This window comes from Chenopodium album, chromosome 18 (genome assembly GCF_948465745.1).
Source record: "Chenopodium album chromosome 18, dcCheAlbu1.1, whole genome shotgun sequence".
NCBI classification, from domain to species: domain Eukaryota; kingdom Viridiplantae; phylum Streptophyta; class Magnoliopsida; order Caryophyllales; family Amaranthaceae; genus Chenopodium; species Chenopodium album.
This window is the reverse complement of record NC_137851.1, coordinates 43,790,601-43,814,543: the sequence shown is the minus strand read 5'-3', so window position 1 is coordinate 43,814,543 and position 23,943 is coordinate 43,790,601. Positions and strand designations below refer to the sequence as shown.

Below are 23,943 nucleotides of genomic sequence, written 5' to 3'. Positions count from 1 at the left end.
TTATATAAGGAGGGAGTTAAAATTGGTCAAAATTACAAGTCATTAACCTATTACTCCCTCAGTGTTTTAATAAATGTTACAATTTGACTTTTTTTCACTATTTACATAATGGCTTTGACTTGATTAATTTACCAATATATAAAAAAAAACAAGTGTTGTTGTATAATACACTGTTGGATTCGTCATAATGTTTAAATAATTAATTTACCAACTTTGGATTATTTTTAAATAATCCGAACTTTGGGGGTTATTCGCTTTAAACGATCCCAAGTGACCGGTAACCCGTTAAAGAGGTAATTTTTTTTGGTTTAAGTGACACGTGTCAGCACATGGTTGGTTTAATTTTATTTTAAAAAAAAACCACTTGAAAACCACCACCACCAACCCAGATTCCAGCAGCGTTCGATCTCCCACTGGCCAGCCAAGTATCCCCGCCCCTAACTAATCCCTTATCCACCTAAGCCACCACCGCAAAACCTATAATACCCCGTATTTTCATACGTATTTTCTAGTTAATTAATTAAGAATTATTTTATAAAAAGGGTATTTTAGTAAATTTATTATTTGGAGCCAAAATGATATTTGAATTTTGGTGCCAAAAGTATTTTGAAATCTAATTATTATTTTGGATAAGATTTATTATCCATTTATCTTATTTTAAAAACCGGATTATTTATATATTTCGGATATTTTGATTAAAGCAAAATTATATTTTATTAATTATATTAAATGGCCGAAAATTCCCATTTATTTTGCTAGGAAATTCAGATTTTCTATGTCTAGAAAATTTGATATTTTTAGTTATTTATTGGTGAATAATTGGTATTTAATTAATTATTCTATATTATTTACACAATTATTTTTATTACTTAAACCGAGCAAAAATCTTCCTAAATACTACTAAGGGAATCCGAAAATTTGAGCTATGGAAAGATCAAGATTTTCGGCCCTCATGAATTATTTTGGGGGAAATTATTTTGGTAAATTGTATTTTTAATTATCTCCCAAAAATCTATTATTTTCCTTAATTCTATTTTTCCCATCTTCTTAATATTTGATCATCATATTTTCCTACCTTTTATTCCTCTTGATTATTCCCCATGTAATCTTCCTTGCCATATTATTTTTCATGACAAACATACCTTCCATATTTAATTATACCCAATCACCTTAATATCCAAACTTTCCATATTTCACTACTAAAAATTGGCCAAATTGCGACCGCCACAAACGGTCGCTAAAAATAGTGAAAACGATCGCAAAACATAATTGCGACGATCAACGGTCGTAACATGGTGGTCGTTATTCTCTTAGTCGCAAAAAAACAATATTACGACTATTTGACGGTCGCAGATTTTTAACGGCCGTTTTAACTATTTTCAACAACTGTTAAGAAAACGGTCGCAAATATTAAAAATTGCGACTGCCTTATGAAACGGTCGCAAATCTTGAAATTAGCGACCGTCATAAGCGGTCGCTAAAAGTATTAAAAAACAAAAAAAAAAAACAAAAAAGACCCACCCACCCACCCTTAACCCAGATCCACCCAAACCAGATCCCACCCAAACCATCACCACTGCCCACCCTAAACAACCACTAGCCGCCGCCGCCGCCGCTCCTCTACCCACCATCACCTTCGCCCACCTTCAACCACCAATACCCACCACCACCCACCCACCCTTAACCCAGAAAAACATAATAAAAAAAAATCACCTAGAAATTTAACCAACAAAAACAACCCACATAATTTTGAACAAAAATGAAACAAAAAAACAACATCAATTTATCAAAACAATTTAACCCACAAATAAAATGCACAAAAATTAAACCAAAAAACGAACAAAAATTAAATAAAAAAAATCGCCCAATAATTATACCCATAAAAAATAAACCCACAACAATTAAACCCACAAATTCGAACAAAAAATTCAACAAAAAAATCAAACAAAAACGAAATAAAACCCTCATAAATCGAACCTAAATTCGACAATAAAACCCACAAATTCGAACCTAAATTCGACAAGTTTGAACTCAAAATCAAACCAAAAATCTATGAAATTTGAACAAATAAAGAACAAATTCGAAGAGAATTAACAAAAACTCGAAATAAAACCAAAATCAAAGGAATTCGAACAGAAACTCAAACAAAAATCGATAACAAAATCAAACAAACATGGAAATTTGAACGGAAAACGAAATTCAACCACAAAATTCGAAAATAAACAAAATTTTCAGAAAAACAAACATACCTTTCATAATATATCTTCCTCTTTAGGTTAATATGGTCAAATTCGACCAAGAAAACTCCAAATCTGGAATTTTTAAGGTCGAATTTGACCATAAACACCAAACTTCGTGTGTTGCTTTTGACGGTGGGCTTTGCTTGTGACGGTGGCTGCTCTATTTAGGGTTGGTGAAGAGAGGAGATGCGAGAGAAAGAGAAAAAGATGAGGGTTGTGAGATGTGGAATAAGGATAGAGAAGATGGAAGCCATGGAGCTAAATGAGGAGAGAGAAAGAGAAAGGAAGGGCGTTCACTGGGAGGAGGAAAGAGGAAAGAGAAGAGAGAGAAAGAAGAAGGGTGTGAGAAAAGAGAGAGGAAAGAGATGTAGCGGCTGAATGAAAATTAGGGTTGAGGACCCTTATATACCCCTTTTTTTAATACAAAAAATAACATTATTACGACTGTTACAAGCGGTCGCAATTTTGCGACTCTGTATAAAACAGTCGCAATTTGTGAAATTTGCGACCGCTTTTAACGGTCGTAATCAGATAATTTTTTTTCAATTATTTTAGACATGTATTTTTTTAAAAAAGAATTGTTCAAACACTCTTGTGACCGTTTTTTGGACCAAAAACGGTCGCAATTCTGCGACCGCTTTTAAAACGGTTGCAATATTACGACCTTTTAAAAAACGGTCGCAGATTGCAATTTTTGCGACAGTTTTTATGATGGTCGCAGATAAACGATCGCAATTTGACCGAATTTTAGTAGTGTTTCTTTCATTCACTTCTCCTAGTAATCCCTTAAACCCTACTTACCATAATTCTTCCCAAATTCTCTTACCATAATTCTTGCATGAGCTAGCCTATAAATACCCCTCCATACCTCTCACATTCTTCACACCAATTCTCTTCTTTTCTTCTGCTCTTTTTACACAAATCATCCCGTTTATCTTTGAAGCCAATTTTCAGGCACTTCTGGTCAGTTTTTGGGGTACTGACGTTTCACAGAAGATTGTTCCTCTCGAAGAATCCTTGAGTTTAGGCTCAAGAATCATCCGATTCGGAGTTATATCGAAGGAGTTACAGCCTCTGCAAGTTCTGTCTATTCTTTCCAACGCAAATCCAATTCTTCTCTTTTCCTTGGTTCCTTATCTTTTCTTCTTCTCTTCTCTTATTCAATTATTATTATTTTTTTTATTATGGGGGATTTATAAAAATTATCATGAGTAGATTTAATTATATAAATCAGAATTTTAATGATGTTTATGAAAATTAATTTAAAAGGTTCATGTACATATAGTTGGGGGGTTTTTAATTTAATTATTGTGATTATTTGTTAACCTTATATTGATTAAGGTTATATTTATTTGTAAGGTGTGTTCGATCAAGATTCTTGAGGTTCCTTTTGTGTGTTTTTGCAAAGCAAGGATCAAGGTACGTTAGGTGGCTAGATACCTTAAAAGTGATTGGTTTGAATAAGCATGTTTGAATGATTTTATGATGATTGAATTAAATTGAATTGAATTATGATTTATGAAATAAAAGCATGTTTAAATAAATTGGTTTTGATAAATAAATTGGGTATTGATTTTATATCATGTTTTAAATAATTAAAATTATTATTCATGTTTAAAAGGTTTGATTTCGAAAGCATGTGGAATTAAATAAAAAGGAGTTTGAATTATTATTATTAAAAGTTGGAATTATTGGATTTAAAGAGGATTTATTGAATTATTATTATTAATGCTTTACAAGCATGTTGGTAATCCCACTATGCGGATTTGGTTTAGGCCTTGGACTTTGTATGACCGGGTCTTTCCTCAAGGATAGCCTTGTAATATAAGGAGAGTAGCTTGGGGGTGTGCACACTTGGGTGAGGAATTGGGTTAAAAAGAATTGGTTTTAAAAGGAAGTGGTTTTAAAGAGGAATTGGCTTATTGAATTGACTATTGATATTGATTATTGAAATTGTTTTTTGAATTTTGAGTTGGAATTATTGGTTAAATTATTAGAAAGGATAGAACTGATTTCAAAAGCATCATTACTACAAACTTGACCAAAGAGACCATATCAAAATAACCAAAGAGACCATCTTAGAGGTGGTCTGTAGCTCACAGGTCTCTTTGGCCTAAGAGATCACTTCATCAAAAGTGGTCTCTTGTTTTAGAAACTAAGACCACTCATTTAAGATAAATGGTCTCAATTTTTTAAAATCTGAGATCACCTATTTGAAATAGATGGTCTATTTCAAATAAGTGGTCTCACTTTTTCAAAAACTAATACCACCTATTTCAAATAAATGGACTTTTTCTTCTTTTTTTTTTTAAAAAAAAATAAAATTATTCGTATTTTAATATATTCTCCGTATATGATTTCAATAAAACAAAAATACAATTCATTAATATGAAAATTATACACGTAGTTTATACAAAACCAATCCCAAAAAACTCATTAATACGAAGTATTTGAGTACAATCAATATTCTATCAAAATTTACACAAAACTCATACTCCGTACTTAAAAAAAAACTCATTAACGCTATAACCAAGGCCTTCTAATATCTTGTGCAACAACTTCACGCCAACCAAATAATTCAACAAGCAAATTAATCTTCACTTTTTATCCTGAAAATTTTCAAAGAGATTAAAAATTAGAACACAATTATTAAAAAATATATATATACACAAACTTAAAACTAAAATTACACTAACCCATAACTAAAATCAAAATTAAACGCCTCATTGTATATGATGCTCGGTTATCTATCAATCAATCAATGCTTGACTACTCATAGTATCTGAGCGTCTATACAATAAACCTCTTTTCAAGCAAATTTATGCAAGTTCAATACTAAAGTCCATTCTATTTTAAAAATGAATATCACATAATATAATACAAGATATAAACCCAATAAAATTAAGCAAATTTATGCAAGTTCATTAACTAAAATTATTCTAGCAAATTTATGCAAGTTCGATTTATTTAAAGAGTGATTTATTAAGTCCTTTAAACGAAACGAAATGCTAGCTAAAGCACTTCAGATTTTCAGATTATCTTAGCGATAGTAGCACAAAGAACAACATATACAAGGACTCTAACTCTTTAAATAGGTTCTGCGAGAGACTTCTAAAACAATAATTTAGCATACATAATTCAATTTTTATAGTTCTTTTATCAGATTTCTAAAATAAGATTAATACTTGTAGAAATTTAGGCCCTAAAACAAGCAAAAATCCACTATAACTCACTGAAAGAGCATTTTAATTCCCACAATTTCAGCTAGAATTGAGAACAACATATTAGCTAAAATATTCATAAACATACCAATCAGGTGTATAGTTGATTATATACACTTCACTTTCCAAGGTAACACAGATTAACAAGCATGATTTGGCTTACTTCTTTAGCTTTAACTCCTCAAGCAACCCCTAACCGAGTAACCCCTCATCAAGTAATCCATGATTTAACCCCTCGAGTAATCCCTAACCGAGTAACCCCTCCCCTTCAAGTAACCCGTGATTAAGTAACTTGAGTAACCCCAACAGTAACCCATGACCACTTACTATTTGATTGTCAAACCACTTACTATTTGAAAATTGAAAATTAATCAGCTTTCAAGCAAATTGAATACTATCTAATTACCTGATTGTCATTGCCTCCTGATGCAAGCTCCCTATCATCATGAGACTATTTTAACCCACACACCTAAAGAATGACATATAACAATTAACAATATTCTTAATGATCACAAACCAAAAAATTGATCAAATTAAGCAGCAGCAATAAAAGATTAGTACTCTACATTCCAGTAAGAAAGACAAAGTATTGCCTTTACCTCAGATTTATGTCCAACAAGCTTGCTAACATAGTCATTCGAGACCCGAAGATCGTGTTGAAGTATGTTCTTGTCTCTACTTCCGGAGGCAAGTATATGGGAACTCCATGCCAAAACTCCAGCTCTTGTTTGATGACCACTCAAAGTTCTTACCTTTTTGCATTGAGTTTCATCTCATACCTAAATCAAATCAGCCATTGTTACACGTTCATGTCTAAAAAAAAAAAAACCCTCGAACAAGAACTCAACATCATTCTCCACCTACACTCCTACGGAATCGAGAGAAAACAACAATATTATCATAGACATATTTTTAAAATTCCTACATTATATCCAAAAGAATTTAAACAAATACCAGTCATTTTGTGTAGCCTCGAACTGTTTCCGAAGCTCATCGTCCTGCAAAATAAAACGATGAAAAGTACGAAAGATTAAAGTCAAAAGTCAGATAAAAAATTTAAAAAATGGACACGAAATTAGGGGCTGACCCTATAAAATCAAGAGGAAATCCCAAAAAACGGCGACTTTGAAACCCTAAGAAAGGATCTTGAAGACGAAAACCCCAAAACTCTTAATTGAAAATTACAAAGATCTAATGCACAAAAACAAAATTAAAATCAACAAATTATCAACAACCACATAATAACACTGATTAAAATCATTACAAATCCAAATAAAAATTACATAAGATTGACGAACAAAGCGATATACCTGATATTCGTGGATGTTGAGACGGCGGAGCTGCTGGTGCTGCTGTGGCCATTTTCCGGCGAATAAAAGAGACTTAGAAAGGAGGTTTTTGAGCGATACTCTAACCATTTTTGATAGATCGACGGCGATCTCACGAAGCAAGGAGAGAGAAAAAGGAGGTATGACTGTATGAGAGAGGATAGATGATTCGAGAGGAAATGGCCAAAGGAGAGAGAAAGCAATGAGTTCCTAAGAGCGTCAACAATAGAGAGGACTACTCTCCTTTTAGCCATCCTTTTATGTACTTTTTAGCTTCCTCTTGAATGCTAGATTAGCTAAAAGGATCCTTTCTTGATTAGAAAACTAGCATTTCCTTTCTGTGGAAAGGAAACAATACCTCGACCCACGTGCCAAAGCAAACAAAAGAAAAAGAAAAAAAAGGAAAAGTAACCGTTGGGAGCAAAATGCCAAACCAACGTCAAAGAAGAACGATCAAATGGCAAAGCATGCATAAGTTAAGTTGTGACACTTGTCACAACTTTAGAGGTCACGTATTATTTGTGACTTAAATCTCTAAAACGGTTATAACTTGTTAACAGTAACTTATTTCAGAAAACCAAAAACACCAACGATCATAAAAAAATTTTCTGTATAAAATGAGTATAATTTTTCCATATTTTCATACACTTTCATTTTTTGCATTTTTCCCCATTAATCTCATCTATTGTCGAAAATATCTAATATCACTCAAACAAATTTTTTTTCACAAATTTCACTTCCAATTTCAAATACCCTTCATATGGATCGTAATAATTCAAATTACGGGAATAATATGAATTTTCCAAATAATCCAAACTTTCAATATAATCAAAATAATCCTCCTTTTGACCCAAATTTATTGAGTAATCCTCATTTTCAAGCTGCTTTGCAATGGTTTAATAGTCAATCAAGACCAATAAATGTCAATAATATTCCACAATGTCAACCTTCTTTCCCTTTTCCTCAAAGTAGCTCGTCATCTCAACAATCTCTTGGTAATATGCCGGGTTTTCCCATTTCTGAACATTTCACTCAGAACATGGATCAATCACCGGGAGATTTTGGTGGTAGCAATGCAACTCTAATAGAGGAGAGTGGTGATGAACATGTGGAACAATTAGTGGGGACGCAACATCTAGAAGACATTAACGATGTTGATGTCAAAATTGTTTCCGAACAAAATGTCAACACCACCAGGCAAAGGAAAAACCAATCATGGAGCATAGCTGAAGACAAGCACTTGTATCGGCCTACATAAACGCAGGGGGTGACATAGTGAGAGGAACCAAGACAAAGAGAAGTGGGTTATGGGTTGACATCTATAACCGGTACGAACGTTCTAGAATAGAAAACACCGATGAAATAAAGGTAAGAAACATTAAATCTATGCAAAATCGCTGGGATCATATCAATTTACATTGTAGTAAATGGGTAGATGCATATGGGTATCATTATCGAACCAAGGGTAGTGGTGAGTCTGAGCAAAATTTGGAGAAATTTGCTCACAAAGATTATTACGCAACTAACAACAAGATGTTTTGTTTATTGCACTGTTTTGAGGAATTGAGAAAATATCCGAAATGGGATCCATCTTTGGCCAAAGATCGAATATGTTACCCGGTGGCCAACAAACGTCAACCGAAAGTGGGGGAAGCGGTAAAAGATCACAACTTGATTCACCATCAGAGGTTGGAGGAAGAGGTAAAAGACATGCTGACATAAAACAAACAAAGATGAAAGGTAAAGCATCTACTACTTCATCTTCAAGTATAAATCTTGAAGCGTTAAACACAAATTTTAACTAAGTTGGTGATAAGTTGAATGATTTGGGTGGGCGACTTTTGGATCAGTTGAAGGAAAGAGATGAAATCAAAAAAGCACAAGTTGAAGAAAAGAAAAGGCAAAAGGACGAGGCCATGAAGTTTAGAATGTTAGAAAGATTAATGCAGAAGCCCGTTCTTGATGAAGTTGAATTAGAAATGTATAAGAAACTTAGAGATGAATTCAGTAGTAGATTTTCGATTTGATTTAATTTACCTGATTGTACCGAGTAATCATGATTTGTTATTACGATTATGAGTTGTATGTTTTATTATTATTGTAACTTTGCAGAATTATTGTCAATGTACCTTTTTAATATGAATGTAATTTCTTCGTATTAATATGAACTTTATGTTTACTAAACAAGTCTGTTAATGTTACTTTATATTATTGTGATAATGTATAAGATTGCTACCCATGACATTTCATCTAAACAAAATCTTATCTTCTGACATCCTTTGTTTTATGACCACATATCATTATCTGAAATCTTATCTTCTGACTAACCTTATCGTTTTTTTGTCTAGATAATTTATCAGATTGCTCCCATGACATTTCATCTAACCAAAATCTTATCTTCTGGCATCCTTTGTTTTATGACCACATATCATTATCTGAAATCTAATCTTCTGACTAACCTTATCGTTTTTTGTCTAGATAATTTATCAAATTGCTCCCATGACATTTCATCTAACCAAAATCTTATCTTCTGACATCCTTTGTTTTATGACCACATATCCTTGGGAGAAATCTTATCATCTGACTAACCTTATCCTATTTTAATCTATAAAATTCATAATATTACTCCCAATAACATTACATCTATCAATATCAACCTTATTTTCCCTTTAGCATTTTTTTAAAAAAAACCCAAAACCTTCTATTTCAAATATTGTTTTGTAATAAACATAATATGAATTTCGATTCAAACTCTTCAAGTTCTTCTTCTTCGTCTTCAAGTTCAACTGATGAAATCTATGATCAAATGGTCATGAATTTTATCAACGAGAGTCATCGATTACAAGTAATGCAAAATGCAGTACTTGTAGCTGTAAACAATTCAATACAACAAAATGAACAAAAACGTCAAAGAAAACGAAGAATAACTGTGCCGAGAAATCGTGAAGCAGCTCAAGACAATTTAGTTTCAGATTACTTTAGTGACCAACCAGTATACGATGAAACCACATTTCAAAGGAGGTTGCGTATGCGAAGACCCCTTTTCCTTCGCATTGTCAACACATTAAGTGCAACTAACCGTTACTTCCAACAACACCTATATGGGAAAGGATACTCATTGATGTTGGAAATATTTAAGAAAGAGGATAAGTAAAAGGATGGAGATAGTGGGAAGTGATGTGGAAGAAAGAGAGTGTGATGTGTCAAGAGGAGGAAAGGAGAGAGAAATTGGGAAAGGATTGTTGCTTACTCTTGAATGCTGGTGCTCTAAGCTGAGGTGTCTAGCTGTAAAATTGGCCCTTAAAAAATTTATGAAGGGCAAAAAGGGAAGGACAATGTTCATTAGGAACGGAAAAGAAAAAAGAGCGGGGGTAAAACCGTCCGCACACTGTTCATAAGGAAATCACAAAAAGTAAAAATTCCTCAAACTAATTTGGCTTTTAAAAGGTTATGGATTTAATAATTAAAAAAAAAAAGAGACCACTTTTTGTAAATAGATGGTCTCTCTCTTTTATTTATTTATTTAATTAAAAAAAAAAGAGAGACCACTTTTTGTAAATAGATGATCTCTCTCTTTTATTTATTTATTTAATTAAAAAAAAGGAGAAACCACTTCTCCTAAGTAAATGGTCTCACTTTTTAATTTATTTAATTAAAAAGGAGAGACCACTTATTTAAAATAGATGGTTTTTGGTACATTTTCATCACTCTAAGATTATACATAAGAGACCATTTATTTGAAATATTTGGTCTCTTGAATCCAAGAGACCACATATTTATTTAAATGGTCTCTTACTTAAGGTCTCTTTGAGCATTTTTGTAGTAGTGCATGTTTGCTAATAAATTGTGTTTAATTATCTTGCACTTGTCGTACTTAGCATATTTTGCTAATCCGTATTTCTTGTTTTGTTTTGGTTCGCCCTGTTTACCTTAATGGTAAGCAGTGTTGACTAATTTCAGGTGGAGTCAATAATTGGGCATATGGATTCCTGGGAATGATTTCACCTAGATTAGGAAATGTTGGTCTTGTGTTTTATTTTGAGTACTCATGACAATGGTTACTATTTATAGTCTATTATTAATAAAGAAGAGTATTGAAGTTTTCCGCTGCAAAGTATTGGTTTTGTTTAGTAAGTTTGAGTAGCCTTGCGTAATCACGCGGCGGTAATACGCCTAAGTCTATCTCTACATTATAATTATATGTATTATACCAGTATTTCCGTAGAGGGAGATTTGGGGGTGTTACAAAACCTCTTTATCAAAACCCCAACACTACAACGAAAATAAGCTTTAGCGGCATTTATTTTAGTCTTAGGCGGCATATATATATGCCGCGAAAACCTGGAGTGGCATTTTAAAAAATGCCGCTAGATCCAATGTCGCCTAAACATTACGCGGGATTTATTTGATTCGCTGGTAAAGCTCTAGTTAAATGCTGCCTAAAGCCTATTTTCAATTCTAACTAATTTCACCCTATTCTGCTATATTTCATGATCTAATAATACTTTTTCTCATCACCTATAATCAATAACATCAATATAAATTGCATTACTACTACTCTACTAGTCTGGTGCAATCTATAAGAAACAATTATGAAAGCAGAATGTTTAAACTTTGAATGGATATAAACAAGTGCTTAAATTTTCATTATAATATTAAAATATATTACATAATCCAAAGAATCAAACTTTGGTATTTTTTTCGGTAGTTTCATATACAAAATACGTTGCATTTAATATCATTGCAACGTTCTGGACCCTAAATAAGTTATGGGTACGACTTTCTCAAAAATAATAAAAGCCTTGCACTTCCCAATAAAGTTCTTAACTTAACAAAAAATTTAAGGCATGATATTTTAAACAGCTTCATGCTCATTTAGATGCAATTTCATCACTCGAATCCTAATGACCTGTAAAAGAAAATAAACAAATTATTAGTCTTTCAATTTGATATGTAAGACATGTTTCTAATTAGTTGCTACCTAAAAAGAAATCTCCAATTAAGGAAAAGGCACATATCAGGTACACTGATGATGGATACACTTTGAATTCATATACAACATTAGAATTTACTTAACGTAGCATGTAAAGAGCCAAGTATGATAGAAGCTTTATGCATTTAAATTGCTTATAAGATGCAGAGGCTAAATATTATGCATATTGATATCAATAACCAAAATATAATGTTGCTCAAATAGCTAATAGAGGAAGAGGGACCCATAGAATGCCAAAATAACTTAAGAGGGGTTGGGGAGAAGATTTATATGTTTTATTGTGCTAACTAAATTATTTAACATGAATCTGTTTTGCAGCACCTTCAATAATATATACTGCACCAATTTCAAATCTATGGGAGAAAAATACTATGAATAATAATTTAACATTCGCAAAAAAATTCATAATTTCAATATATGAGGAACATACCTCTTCATCAACTTGGGACATGATCATTTGGGGTCCTTCCAAGCAACATAGCTTTTATAATTGACAGTTCATTACGAAGTTGATTTTGTATTTCAGCATCTTCTTCTTGTTTCTCTTTCATTTTTGCAATTTGAACTTCCAAGAATTCAATTCTTTCATCACATCTCCTAACTGTAAATCATCAACTAGATTTTCATCCAAGTCCATATTTTGAGGTTGAGTGGGAGCTCTAAAAATATCATGTAACATTTCCATCATATCTTTGTCTGTAGATTGGTTATCATTATGACCAGTTACTCCTTCATCTACATTCAAATTTTGCACTTGAATAAAATCAGATAAAGATTCCCCATGACAATACCATGTATCATAGCCTAAAAGCATCCGATGCTCCACTAGGTGGGTAAATACTTCTTCTCTAGATCTAGAAAACCGATTTACACACCTTTGGCATGGACATGGAACTTTCCCATTTTCATCATCTCTAAAAGCAAAGTTCAAAAACTCATTTACCCCACTCAAATACTCATCCCACTTATTACTAACAATCCATTTGCGCTTCCTATGATCCATTAGTCACACTGGTTAATATGAAAATATAAGAATATGCTATTATTGATATAATGGGGAGTTTAAACTCATAACACCAACTAGCAGAGCTTTTAACAATAACAAACGAATCCTATTTACACTAAGATGATTCATTGATATTTAGTATAATTGATTAATTATATGTTTATAATTCTTGTAATTATCAAAACTAACAAAAAGGAAACGACACTTTTAAAAGCAATATAGTTAATTAACAAGTATAATTAATTAGTTAAACAAGGTCACCTATATATATACATTTATAGGTCTCCTAACAAAACTCTAATAAATCACAAACACTAGTTCCAACAATGATAAAGGACTAAAGCTAAAGCATAAGAGCAGTCAAAAGAGATATTAGATGTCAGACATGCATCACATACAATTTGAGTGAGAACACCTGAAATTATTACTATGATAATGTTGTGGCTACCACAACAAATCACACAAGCACACTCTTCACCTTTAGCTTATTTAAAAAGTAGATATTCACATGCCTACAAGTTAACAACCCAATAATAAATAAATTATACGCATCTTTCTTTATTTCTATCTAATGCAAGTTAACAACTCAATAATAGTAATATGGGGTGGTTTACACAAGAAAGCCAAGGCAACAACACATAGATGGAAAAAGATTAGACTAACTATAAAATTTTTATATATTAATAGAATACACAACATTGAGATATTCCCAACCAATAACAACAACAACGACAACTTAAAATCAACTTTCATATAACATATATTATATAATGTACACTTTGAGTAAATGTATACAATTTTTTTCTACATAAAGTTAAATGCTAATTTATAAACACAATGCAAAACAAATCTATCAAATATTAATTTGCACAGTAGCATATCTCAAATAACAACAAAGTATAGAATTTCTCAATATTAAAATGACAAAGGATGTGAATATACCTTGACAATCTTGTTGCTAGTACCACTCTTAATCTACAAAATAACCTCTTCCGAAACTTGTAATCTACAAAATAAGTAGTTTCCACCTACCCACAATTTTTGGAGAAAAAAAAAGGAAAAAAAGTCAAACATAACCACAAAACATGCACGAAAACATCAGGGGTTTGGGAAATTTTGATAATCTACTAATCTTTAAATATATGTCCAAGTTGTTCACTTTACAACAACAATTTCCTGTAATATTTAAAGAACGACATTATAATTATAATGAGCTATGAATTTGTAAGTTATTGGCTAAATTATACTGATTTTTATGGAGCCTTAATTTAATACTCCGCTAGTATGTTGCTAGAAAGGGGTTTTCATAAATTTCACATGCAGGGGTTTGAAAAAAAATGCAATTGGGTATGAAAAACAATAGAAGTAGGAGAAAAAGAGTAATTAATAAGTTTACCTTCAAAATTCCAATAGCAGACCACAAGTATCCAAACCCTAGAAAATGAATTTTTGAAATTAGAAGTAAAGAAGATCAAAATTTAAAGAAGCATATAAATGAAAATGTTAAAATCAAAGAAAAAAGGGGAAAAAGATGGTAGAGGAAAGGATGAAGATGATGAACACCATGGAGGGAGAAGAGAGTACCTGAACTAGCAAGGATTGTGAGTGAGAGAGAGAGAGAAAGTAAAATTTTGGGACTTTTATTTTAGGAGCGTGAAAATTTAATTCAGGCGCCACAAGGTTGACGAGCCCGCGAACTGAAATTTGGGCTCAGCTAGCGTTTTATTTACAAATGTCGTCCAAAGCTATTCTTTTGGACCGGTACTCACGGGCTTAGGTGGCATTTGATATAAATGCCACTATATAAACGCCACTAAAGCTTATTTTTGTTGTAGTGCAAAACCCTTAAAAAAACACAACCCCACCGCAAAACCCCCCCAATCGACCCTCCCCCACCCTCGGAACCCTAGCATCGAGGATTTTGAGGGTGGGGGAGGGCCGATTAAGGTGTTTTTGCGGGGGACTGGGTTATTTTAAGGGTTTCGGGACTTTATTTGCGGTGGAGGTTAGGTGATTTAGGGGAAGGAGGAAGGAAGCGCCAGTGATGGTTTAACGGAGGAAGGTTCTAAGAGTTGGCGTCGGCGTGAAGGAGGGTTGGCGGTGGTGGTTGGGTGCTCCGGAAGTAGTGATGGTGGTGATATGGTGGTTGTCGTGGGTGTGATGTTGTATTTTAATGTTTTCTGTGTTTTTTTTTTTTTGGTTTTTCCTTTTTTTAAAAAAATTTAAAATTTTCCACCAATTATGTGGTGCCATCGTGCCACGTGTCCCCATAACCTGATATAATAGGTTGGGTGACCAGTTGGGACCATTTAAAGCAAATAATCCCCAAAGTTCTGATTATTTAAAAATAATCCAAAATTGGGATTATTTTGAGCGAATCGACGAAAGTTGGGATTATTTTTAACAATTTTTCCTTAATACAAATCTAACAAGATTTCACTTGATATATATTTCTTCTTTATAGATCATCGTATAAATAAGGTTAAAGTTTAGTCAAATCAGATAAATCAGATCAGATAAGCAAACATAAGGTGAACTAAACAAGCCTGTATTATCTTGCTTGAAACCAAATTTGATCGGTGGTCATATGTGAGGTGTTTATTGGTACAAGGTCTATTGAAATGGATTGAAGATTGAAATTTTATAATTAAGACCCAAAGATTGAACCAATTAGGCCCTGTTCACTTACCTTATTTTTGCTGAACTGAAATTATTTTTATTGAAATAAAATTATATTTGCTGAACTCAAATTATTTTTACTGAACTTAAAATAATTTTACTGAACTGAAATTATTTTTGCTTTACTGAAATTATTTTTACCTATTTTCTATTATAATTCTTCTTTAAGGTAACTAAATTTTACTGATTTGAAATTAATTTTACTGAACTGAAATTATTTTTACTTAATATTATTTTTTTAAGGTGAAGTGAACAAGGCCTTAGTCAAGAACCAAGATTTGAACTGTACTAGACCTATACACATTACCAAAACCTGTGGATCAGACTTGGTTTTATTTAATTTAGACATTTTTTGCACAATGTTTTTTTACTATAAAAAAGTTAATCTTCTTAACCCTCTTAGAAATATAAATAAAGCATTATATAAAAATCTTCCTAGTACATTGAAGGAGAAATTAATCATGGTTTTATGCACAATTTTAACTAAAAAAAAAAAATTGATTTGGGCCAAAATCAATAGGGTTTTGTACCAAATCAGACTAAAGACCAAAATGAAAATTCCCATTACTTGTTTCCCATTAGAAAAACTAAAGGAAATACTCATCAAATCTTAAATTATTGTCTTGTATAATATTTTTGGTCGATTCTTAAATAATTGTCTTGATACCTAAATGAAAAAATTATTTCACTCAACTTATCCAAACGATGTAATCATGTAATGTGGCCAATGACACAATACTCCACTCCTATTTTCTCTCTTCATACGTAATCTCATGAAGATCATTCTCTATAATGACGATCAAGAAAATTCTATTACAAAACTAGAGTACAATTAGTACTTTATTGACTAAATCATTGTTTTCCAATTCAAATATCCAAATCATTTTATCCAAACACGATCTTTAAAATCTTAAAAAAAAAAAAAAAAAAACAAGCAATATGTGATTTGTAACCTATCCCGATATTTGATAGTCATAAGATTATATACTAAATTATTGCCTTCTAATTCAAATATCCAAATCTTTTAATTCAAACCTAATCTTCAAAACGTTAATAATTTAATATGTTCCCTCCGTTTCATAATGTTAGTCCTATATGAAATCAATCACATAAAATAAGAAAACAAATATATTTGGAATCTAACATTAAAGTACAACAGATTTCATAATTAGTTTACCTTGTTTAACTTTTTTTGATTTTTCATTAGGAAAGCACAAGTCATAATTGCATAATTTAAGGTAAAAATTTCCTTACTTAGAGTCATGTCATCAATCCACAATCAATTAATTCCAAAAAATCAAGTTATAAATGAAATATATTCAATATGGATAGATCTTTTTAAAACGCCCAAAATAGTATATGAGACTAACATTATGAGACGAAAGGAGTACTTTTTTTTAAAAAAAAAAAATCAAGAATACATTTTATAACCATAAATAAACCGCAAAAGCAATCAACGTCCAATAAAACCAATTCGACAATTTCACATACATGGTAATATAGGAAACTAGGATAATCTTGTTAAAAAAACATGGGAACATATGGAAGATTTGGAGGACAAAAATTACAATCCAATCCACAAAATTGACAATGACATCCAATCTTATGTCACCGATTATATGTATTACTCTATCCAAAATATATTTTTCCTTTTGGGAAACGTCTAAAGTATAAACCTTGAAATCTACCTAACATTCCCAAAAATGCCTCCAAAAAGTTACTTCAAAAACGTTTCTTGATTTTCTTCCGTCAATTTTGTCAACCAATCCGAGTCAGAAATCCCAATTACACACTTTCATGGATTTAATTACTAAAATCACCAACTACTATATATATATATAGCCCACATTCCACGTTTTCTTCCTCACATTAATTAATTTCTCCTCTCAAAATTAGTTGAGAGTTTTTTCTTCAATTTACTCTGTAGTCTTAAATCTCGAGGAGGGTTTTTGAGGGCATTTTTTCAATTTTTGATTGATACCCATTTTATAATTCTCTGGTATGTTCATCCCCTTTAATGTTTTTGTGAAATTCTTTGGTTTATTATGTGAATTTTATTTTTTTGTCCTGTTATTTTGGAGTATATAATGTAGTCAAAAGTGCTAAATTAATTGTATTGTTATTTCTATTCAATGTGATTTGCACATTTTGATAAAAAAAATTAGTTGAAAGAGTAAGATCTAGAAATGGTCATGCTGCCCTTTAATAAATTCAATCTATGAAATCGAAATAATACCAAATCTGTATATAATAAAGTTTATAATTCTTCATATGGGTTTGCTGGATAGATTTGGAATAGTTAAATTGCTGTGAAGTTTACTACAAAAGTTGACTTTTATTGATTGAGACTGCTTCACTTTTTCTTGTAATATTTATCCAAAAAATTTGGAGTGTTGAAATTTAAGCAACATCTTAATTTCCTGGTGTTTTTCAGATTTTTGAAGAATACCCAATTTTTCAAAGTCATGTCTCAAAATGGAGGAGTTAGCACAAGCAATGCAATTTTTGAGATTGATGATGATGATTTCTCAAGGTTTTCTGAGAAACCTAAACCCATAATCACAGAAAGGAAGAGATCCTTTGATGAGAAGTCATTTAGTGAATTATCGATTACAATGTCTCCTAGACCCTTTTACAGGAATACAGAGAATTCATCTCGGGTTTTCGAGCCTGTTGATAGCATATATTCATCTGGTGGAAGGTCTGGTTTCGATACCCCGAGATCAGATAATGGGTTTGAGACACATCCTATTGTTTCCGAAGCATGGGAAGCGTTGAGGCAATCCATAGTTTACTTCAGGAGTGAGCCAGTTGGTACTATTGCTGCTATTGACCACTCTGAAGATAAGCTCAACTATGATCAGGTGAAGTTCTTTTTCATAGCTTATTAAGCACACATGTTTTAACTTGGATCTATATGAGCTTAAATGATCACTGTTATTGTATACCGATATTTCTAGGAAATAGATGATGTATCAATGCTCGTTGTTTTTGTGTGCCAATGGCCATATGAACAAAGAAAACAAGGGTGCTAGTGTCAGATCAATCTCTGATTGGCGAAATTTTCTGTTTAAATAAATTTCGTTTTACACTCAGCTTAGAAAATAGACATCTGAATATCTAATGCCTACTTAGAGTTTCTGGGTGCTTTGGATGACTATTTTACCCTCTTGCTCGGATTTTGGAGTAAATCAGTCTATGCTCTTCATGGATCTTTTATTCACTCTAGATTTCACGTATGTACATTAAATATTTAGGTATGTTTCTATGATGGCACCGCATATATCTTATTTCTAACCTGGCTTGATTTGTTTCATTTTGGATGTGAGGTTTTAGGCTCTAATGAACTATGTTTCTTTAATGTTTTGGCAAGTGTATCACTTAGAACTAATGAATCTTTCAAATGGCCATTAATTAGAAATTTAGATAAGTACTATTATATGTTTTCCTTGAAAGTTTCTTGTTTCATACTTTTAATTCACGTCTTTTTATCTCATGTTCTGGGATGCTTTGTGTTTTTCGTTGAGATATTATTTCTCGCATTTGGTCATAAAGGTCCTGATTTTCTAATATATGTGAAGGTTTTTGTAAGAGACTTTGTTCCAAGTGCTTTGGCCTTTTTAATGAATGGAGAACCAGATATAGTCAAGAATTTTCTTACCAAGACCCTCCGCCTCCAGTCATGGGAGAAGAAGGTTGATCTATTTAAACTAGGAGAAGGTGTCATGCCTGCTAGTTTCAAAGTACATCATGATGCTGTCAGGAACACTGAGACGTTAGTTGCCGATTTTGGTGAGGCTGCAATTGGAAGAGTAGCTCCTGTTGATTCTGGTTTCTGGTGGATCATTTTGTTACGTGCTTATACAAAATCAACAGGAGACTCTTCCTTGGCAGACAAGCCAGAAGTCCAGAGGGGTATCCGTCTTATCTTAGGCATATGTCTTTCAGAAGGATTTGATACTTTCCCGACCCTCCTTTGTGCAGATGGGTGCTGTATGATTGATCGTAGAATGGTTAGTTCCTTGCAGCTTTAGCTCAAGCATGTGCTGAAAAATGCTGTTTTTATTTATTTTTGATTGTGTTAATGTCATCATAGTACCTCATTTAATGCTTGCATGCTAAGTCAACCATTTTTCTGAATTTGTTACATGGAATAATTGCTAAAGCAGTACAGTAGCTGCATCATACATGCTGCATGTCAACCACCTTTCTTAATCATTTTCATGAAATAATGGTAATATCAGGACAGTAGCTATATCACCCATGCTGCATGTGGTGTCGATAAAAGCTGACCACACAAATTACGATTGTGACTGGTTGATGCATCTGCAATCTTAGAAAATATAATGGAGGTGTCTGAATTAATTTTTGCTTTTTAGCCTGCTTACAAGATCAATATAGGAGCTCATATTCTGGGACTTCGTTTTTAAATTGGGATTGGTGATAAATTTCAAGAATTTTATGTTTTATGAGAATGAAGAAGGTTATGAAATTAAATTATGTATATTATAATCAGAGTAATACATCTCCCGAGATTGTCAAACTTTGCCAACCAGGCTAAGTGACCTCTAGGCATACTTCGTATGTTTAATTCTTAGTTCTATTTGCTTCAGGGTTCAGTGGTTATTTCTTGTGTGAAGCCTTGCAATTCCATTCTTTGTTAATTAATTGACAGTAGAATAGTGATATATCCATCTTGGAGATGGGCATAATTTTTCCCATCTCACACCAACACCCCCCGCCGCCCCCCCCCCCCCCCCCCCCCCCCAACATCTTCTTGACACTAATAGATTACTCACACTAGATGCCACTCAGACCACTCCTTGCTATTATACTGCTCTGATGTAAGCTGATTTATATGAGAAAACTCTCATCTCTGTGGGGGTAGCATAATTTATAGACATGATGAGCATTTTGGTGACTACTCCAGTACTTTGCATATTTGTTCTCAGAGAATATGATACTTCTATACATACTAGAACTAGAATGTTGGCTGCATCTGTCTCCTTTTTGTTCTACCTTGTCATACTGTGCTCCTGGCCGTGCTTTCTATGTGCCAAATATCTTTCTCTCCTCTTGTACGCCTGAAGCCTAGAGGAGAGGTGTATCAGATAGCATATTTCAGAAATAGACTTCTAATTATAGCCTTCTTGCAAAACCATTATATTTTAAGCCAAAGCACAAAACAATAAGGGTTGCTTTCATAAGATGCAATCTGAGCAACAGAGCTTAAAGATGAGGCAGACACCCCTCATTAACTTAGCAGGAACATGTAAAGTCCAACACCCCCTTACCCCCCCCCCCCCCCCCCCTCTCCCACCAAATAAAAAAGAAATGGAATTGATTTATGAAAGGAGGTAGTGTGAAATACTAAATGATCATTAATGAGTTAATGTAATTTGAAGAATGAGATTGTGATTTTGTCATTTATCTTATATGGTTTTGTTGATCAAATGCACTTTCTCTCTCATTAGGGAATTTACGGATATCCCATTGAAATCCAAGCACTCTTCTTCATGGCGTTAAGGTGTGCTTTACAATTGCTTAGGCCTGAAGGGGAAGGTAAAGAATTCATCCAGAGAATAGTTGAGCGGCTTCATGCTTTGAGCTATCATATGAGAAACTACTTTTGGCTTGACTTGAAGCAACTCAACGATATTTATCGCTTCAAAACTGAGGAGTATTCCCACACAGCTGTCAACAAATTCAATGTAATGCCTGATTCTCTTGAAGACTGGGTATTTGACTTCATGCCAGTGAAGGGCGGTTACTTCATTGGCAATGTGAGCCCAGCAAGGATGGACTTTAGGTGGTTTTGCCTTGGGAACTGTGTTGCCATCTTGTCTTCAATGGCTACCCCAGAGCAGGCTTCTGCAATAATGGACCTTATTGAAGCTCGTTGGGATGAATTAGTGGGTGAGATGCCTCTTAAGATCAGCTATCCGGCCCTGGAAGGTCATGATTGGAAGATAGTTACTGGATATGATCCTAAGAATACTCGATGGAGTTATCACAATGGTGGTTCCTGGCCAGGTGAATTTCTGCTTGCTTGACTTTTGTTACTATTATTAGATGTTGTCTTGAGCTAGAAACTCAAATAAGTAGTAGCTATGTAGAAATCTCTCTTCAATCTGTCTGCCTCCAACTCATCCGTAAGAAGAGGTATGCTATGCCAATATCCTAAGTAACTTGGACTTTGCTCTCTTCAGCTGATTTTGTTGGACTTTTATTCGTTAAATGTTTTAACCAACTTTTAAGTCTTTTATTGATTAAAATTGAGTGCTTTTTAATTTAGAACTAAGTTTCAGAATAATCAATATCGAGTAGTTGTCTACAATGTTGGAGATTTATTCCATCTCCTTTTTTCTTCTTGTTAAAGGTAGGTCCTAGAAACAGCAATGTAGTCCGTAACATTGCTTGAACTCCTCATTACAATTTACATCAAACATATTATTGTTTACACTGAAGTCTAAACTAATGTTCTTTTGGTTTGCAGTTTTACTATGGCTTCTTACAGCTGCTTGTATTAAGAGTGGAAGGCCACAGATAGCCAAAAAAGCGATTGAACTTACAGAAGCCCGATTGCTGAAGGATGGTTGGCCTGAATATTATGATGGAAAGACCGGTCGTTTCATTGGAAAGCAAGCGCGTAAAAACCAAACTTGGTCGATTGCAGGATATTTAGTAGCAAAGATGATGTTGGAGGACCCTTCTCATTTGGGTATGGTCTCACTTGAGGAAGACAAACAGATATGCCCCCAAATCAAAAGATCTCATTCCTGGACTTGCTGACGATGGTGACGTCTTCTGTTATCGTCTCTTTTCTTTTTCGCCAAGTTGCCTTGCTGTAAGAACAAGGGAGTAAAACTCTTCCTTTTTTGCCTCTTTTTGGAATAATTTTTTTTTTTTGGACATTATCTGGTTTCAGTGCCTTTGGGCATTACATTAGTACATTGTATACTCCTTATTGGATGAAACATTGTGGAACAGAAACTGAAATTTTCTCACAGTAAAACAAAAACAAACAAAAGTCAGATTCTTGAAAGATGACAATTTTTTTTTCTTTTTTTTTTTTGATATATTTTAATCAGAGTAAACATAGAGAAAGTGCCTTAATCCTAGGATTGAGTCAGTTTTGGTTTGTCAGTGTTCCTTACTTCCTTGCAACATTCCCTACTGAATTCCTCTGCCTAAGATTGAGTCATATGTCTTCCTTGAATTAACTTTTTTATTAAAAAATCTTCATACACAATATTTCGTGCGTTAAATATGTAATACGGAGTATATCTTTGATTGTGGAAAGAATCAAGTCACATGTAATGTCAAATGATGGCTGAACAGTTGCATGTTGAAGCATTATTTGAGAAGATGTCTCTCCTATCTCCATTTGATTTTTATTTTAATTAATTTTTTTTTTTTTGAAAGAGATTTTTATTTTATTTTTGTTAAATACATGCTCGTACTCCGTATAATATAGGACAACTATTTTCTCATTTTACATTGTTCGGTGTGTTAAGGGTGGAAAATAATTTTCTCAAAAGTAGGCAATGGTTCTCCCAAGAGCAGAAAATGCCTTCCTTTCTACTTAACATCGTGTTTCTTTCCTTTCATGAGTCCCATACTCCCATCAATCTTCTCCCTTAAATTCCACTCTTATTTTCCTTTTCCTTAATAATTTTTCTTGCAAGGAAGTAAACATATGAAAATTATGTTTGTAATTGTGTTTTCCCTCGAAAATTCCGTCAAGTTTTGTATAAGGTGGACACATATGTTAATTTTATTGTAAGAGTAAGACAATTAGGCCCTGTTCTCTTCAACTTAAAAAAATAATATTAAGTAAAAATAATTTCAATTCAGTAAAAATAAGTTCAGTTCAGTAAAAATAATTTCAGTTCAGTAAAAATAAGTTCAGTTCAGTAAAATTCAGTTTTCTTATAGAAGAATTATAATAGAAAATCAATAAAAATAATTTCAGTTCAACAAAAATAATTTCAGTTCAGTACAATTAATTTAAATTCAGTAAAAATAATTTAAGTTCAGCAAATCTAATTTTGTTTCAGTAAAAATAATTTCAGTTCAGCAAAAATAAGGTGAAGAGAACGGGGCCTTAGTTTGATGGTAACTTTGACTATTTTTATAATAACTTTAATACCTTAAGGGGTAACATTTAATTTGTCGTTGGTTAGAATTTTATTTTAATGTGTAATTTCTTATAGATTCATGATTACATAGTATAAGGCTCCGTTCACTTCACCTTATTTTTGCTGAACTGAAATTATTTTTACTGAACTTAAATTATTTTTGATAAACTTAAATTATTTTTACTGAACTAAAATTAATTTTACTAAACTGAAATTATTTTTGCTGACTGAAACTATTTTCACTGATTTTCTATTATATTTCTTCTATAGGTTTACTGATTTTTATTGAACTGAAATTATTTTTACTGAAATGAAATTTTTGCTGAACTGAACTT

At 32.7% G+C, this 23,943-nt stretch overlaps 1 protein-coding gene and 1 long non-coding RNA gene across 2 annotated transcripts; one reads left to right on the top strand and one right to left on the bottom strand.

Annotated features, from left to right (window-relative positions):
- Positions 1-11,565: 11,565 nt before the first annotated feature.
- On the bottom strand, positions 11,566-14,241 carry LOC145591241 (uncharacterized). Its single transcript, XR_014102284.1, has 4 exons — positions 14,185-14,241; positions 13,731-13,816; positions 12,213-12,383; positions 11,566-11,698 (listed from the first exon to the last, which is right to left on the bottom strand). It is a non-coding gene; the product is annotated as an uncharacterized LOC145591241 (long non-coding RNA).
- A 2,876-nt stretch (positions 14,242-17,117) lies between these two features.
- On the top strand, positions 17,118-22,520 carry LOC145592426 (putative alkaline/neutral invertase F). The gene is made up of 5 exons (XM_081648877.1): positions 17,118-17,466; positions 17,902-18,331; positions 19,049-19,480; positions 20,942-21,500; positions 21,964-22,520. Exons 2-5 carry the CDS (start codon positions 17,933-17,935, stop codon positions 22,257-22,259), a joined length of 1,686 nt encoding a protein of 561 aa, XP_081505003.1. The 5' UTR covers positions 17,118-17,466; positions 17,902-17,932; the 3' UTR covers positions 22,260-22,520.
- Positions 22,521-23,943: the final 1,423 nt, after the last annotated feature.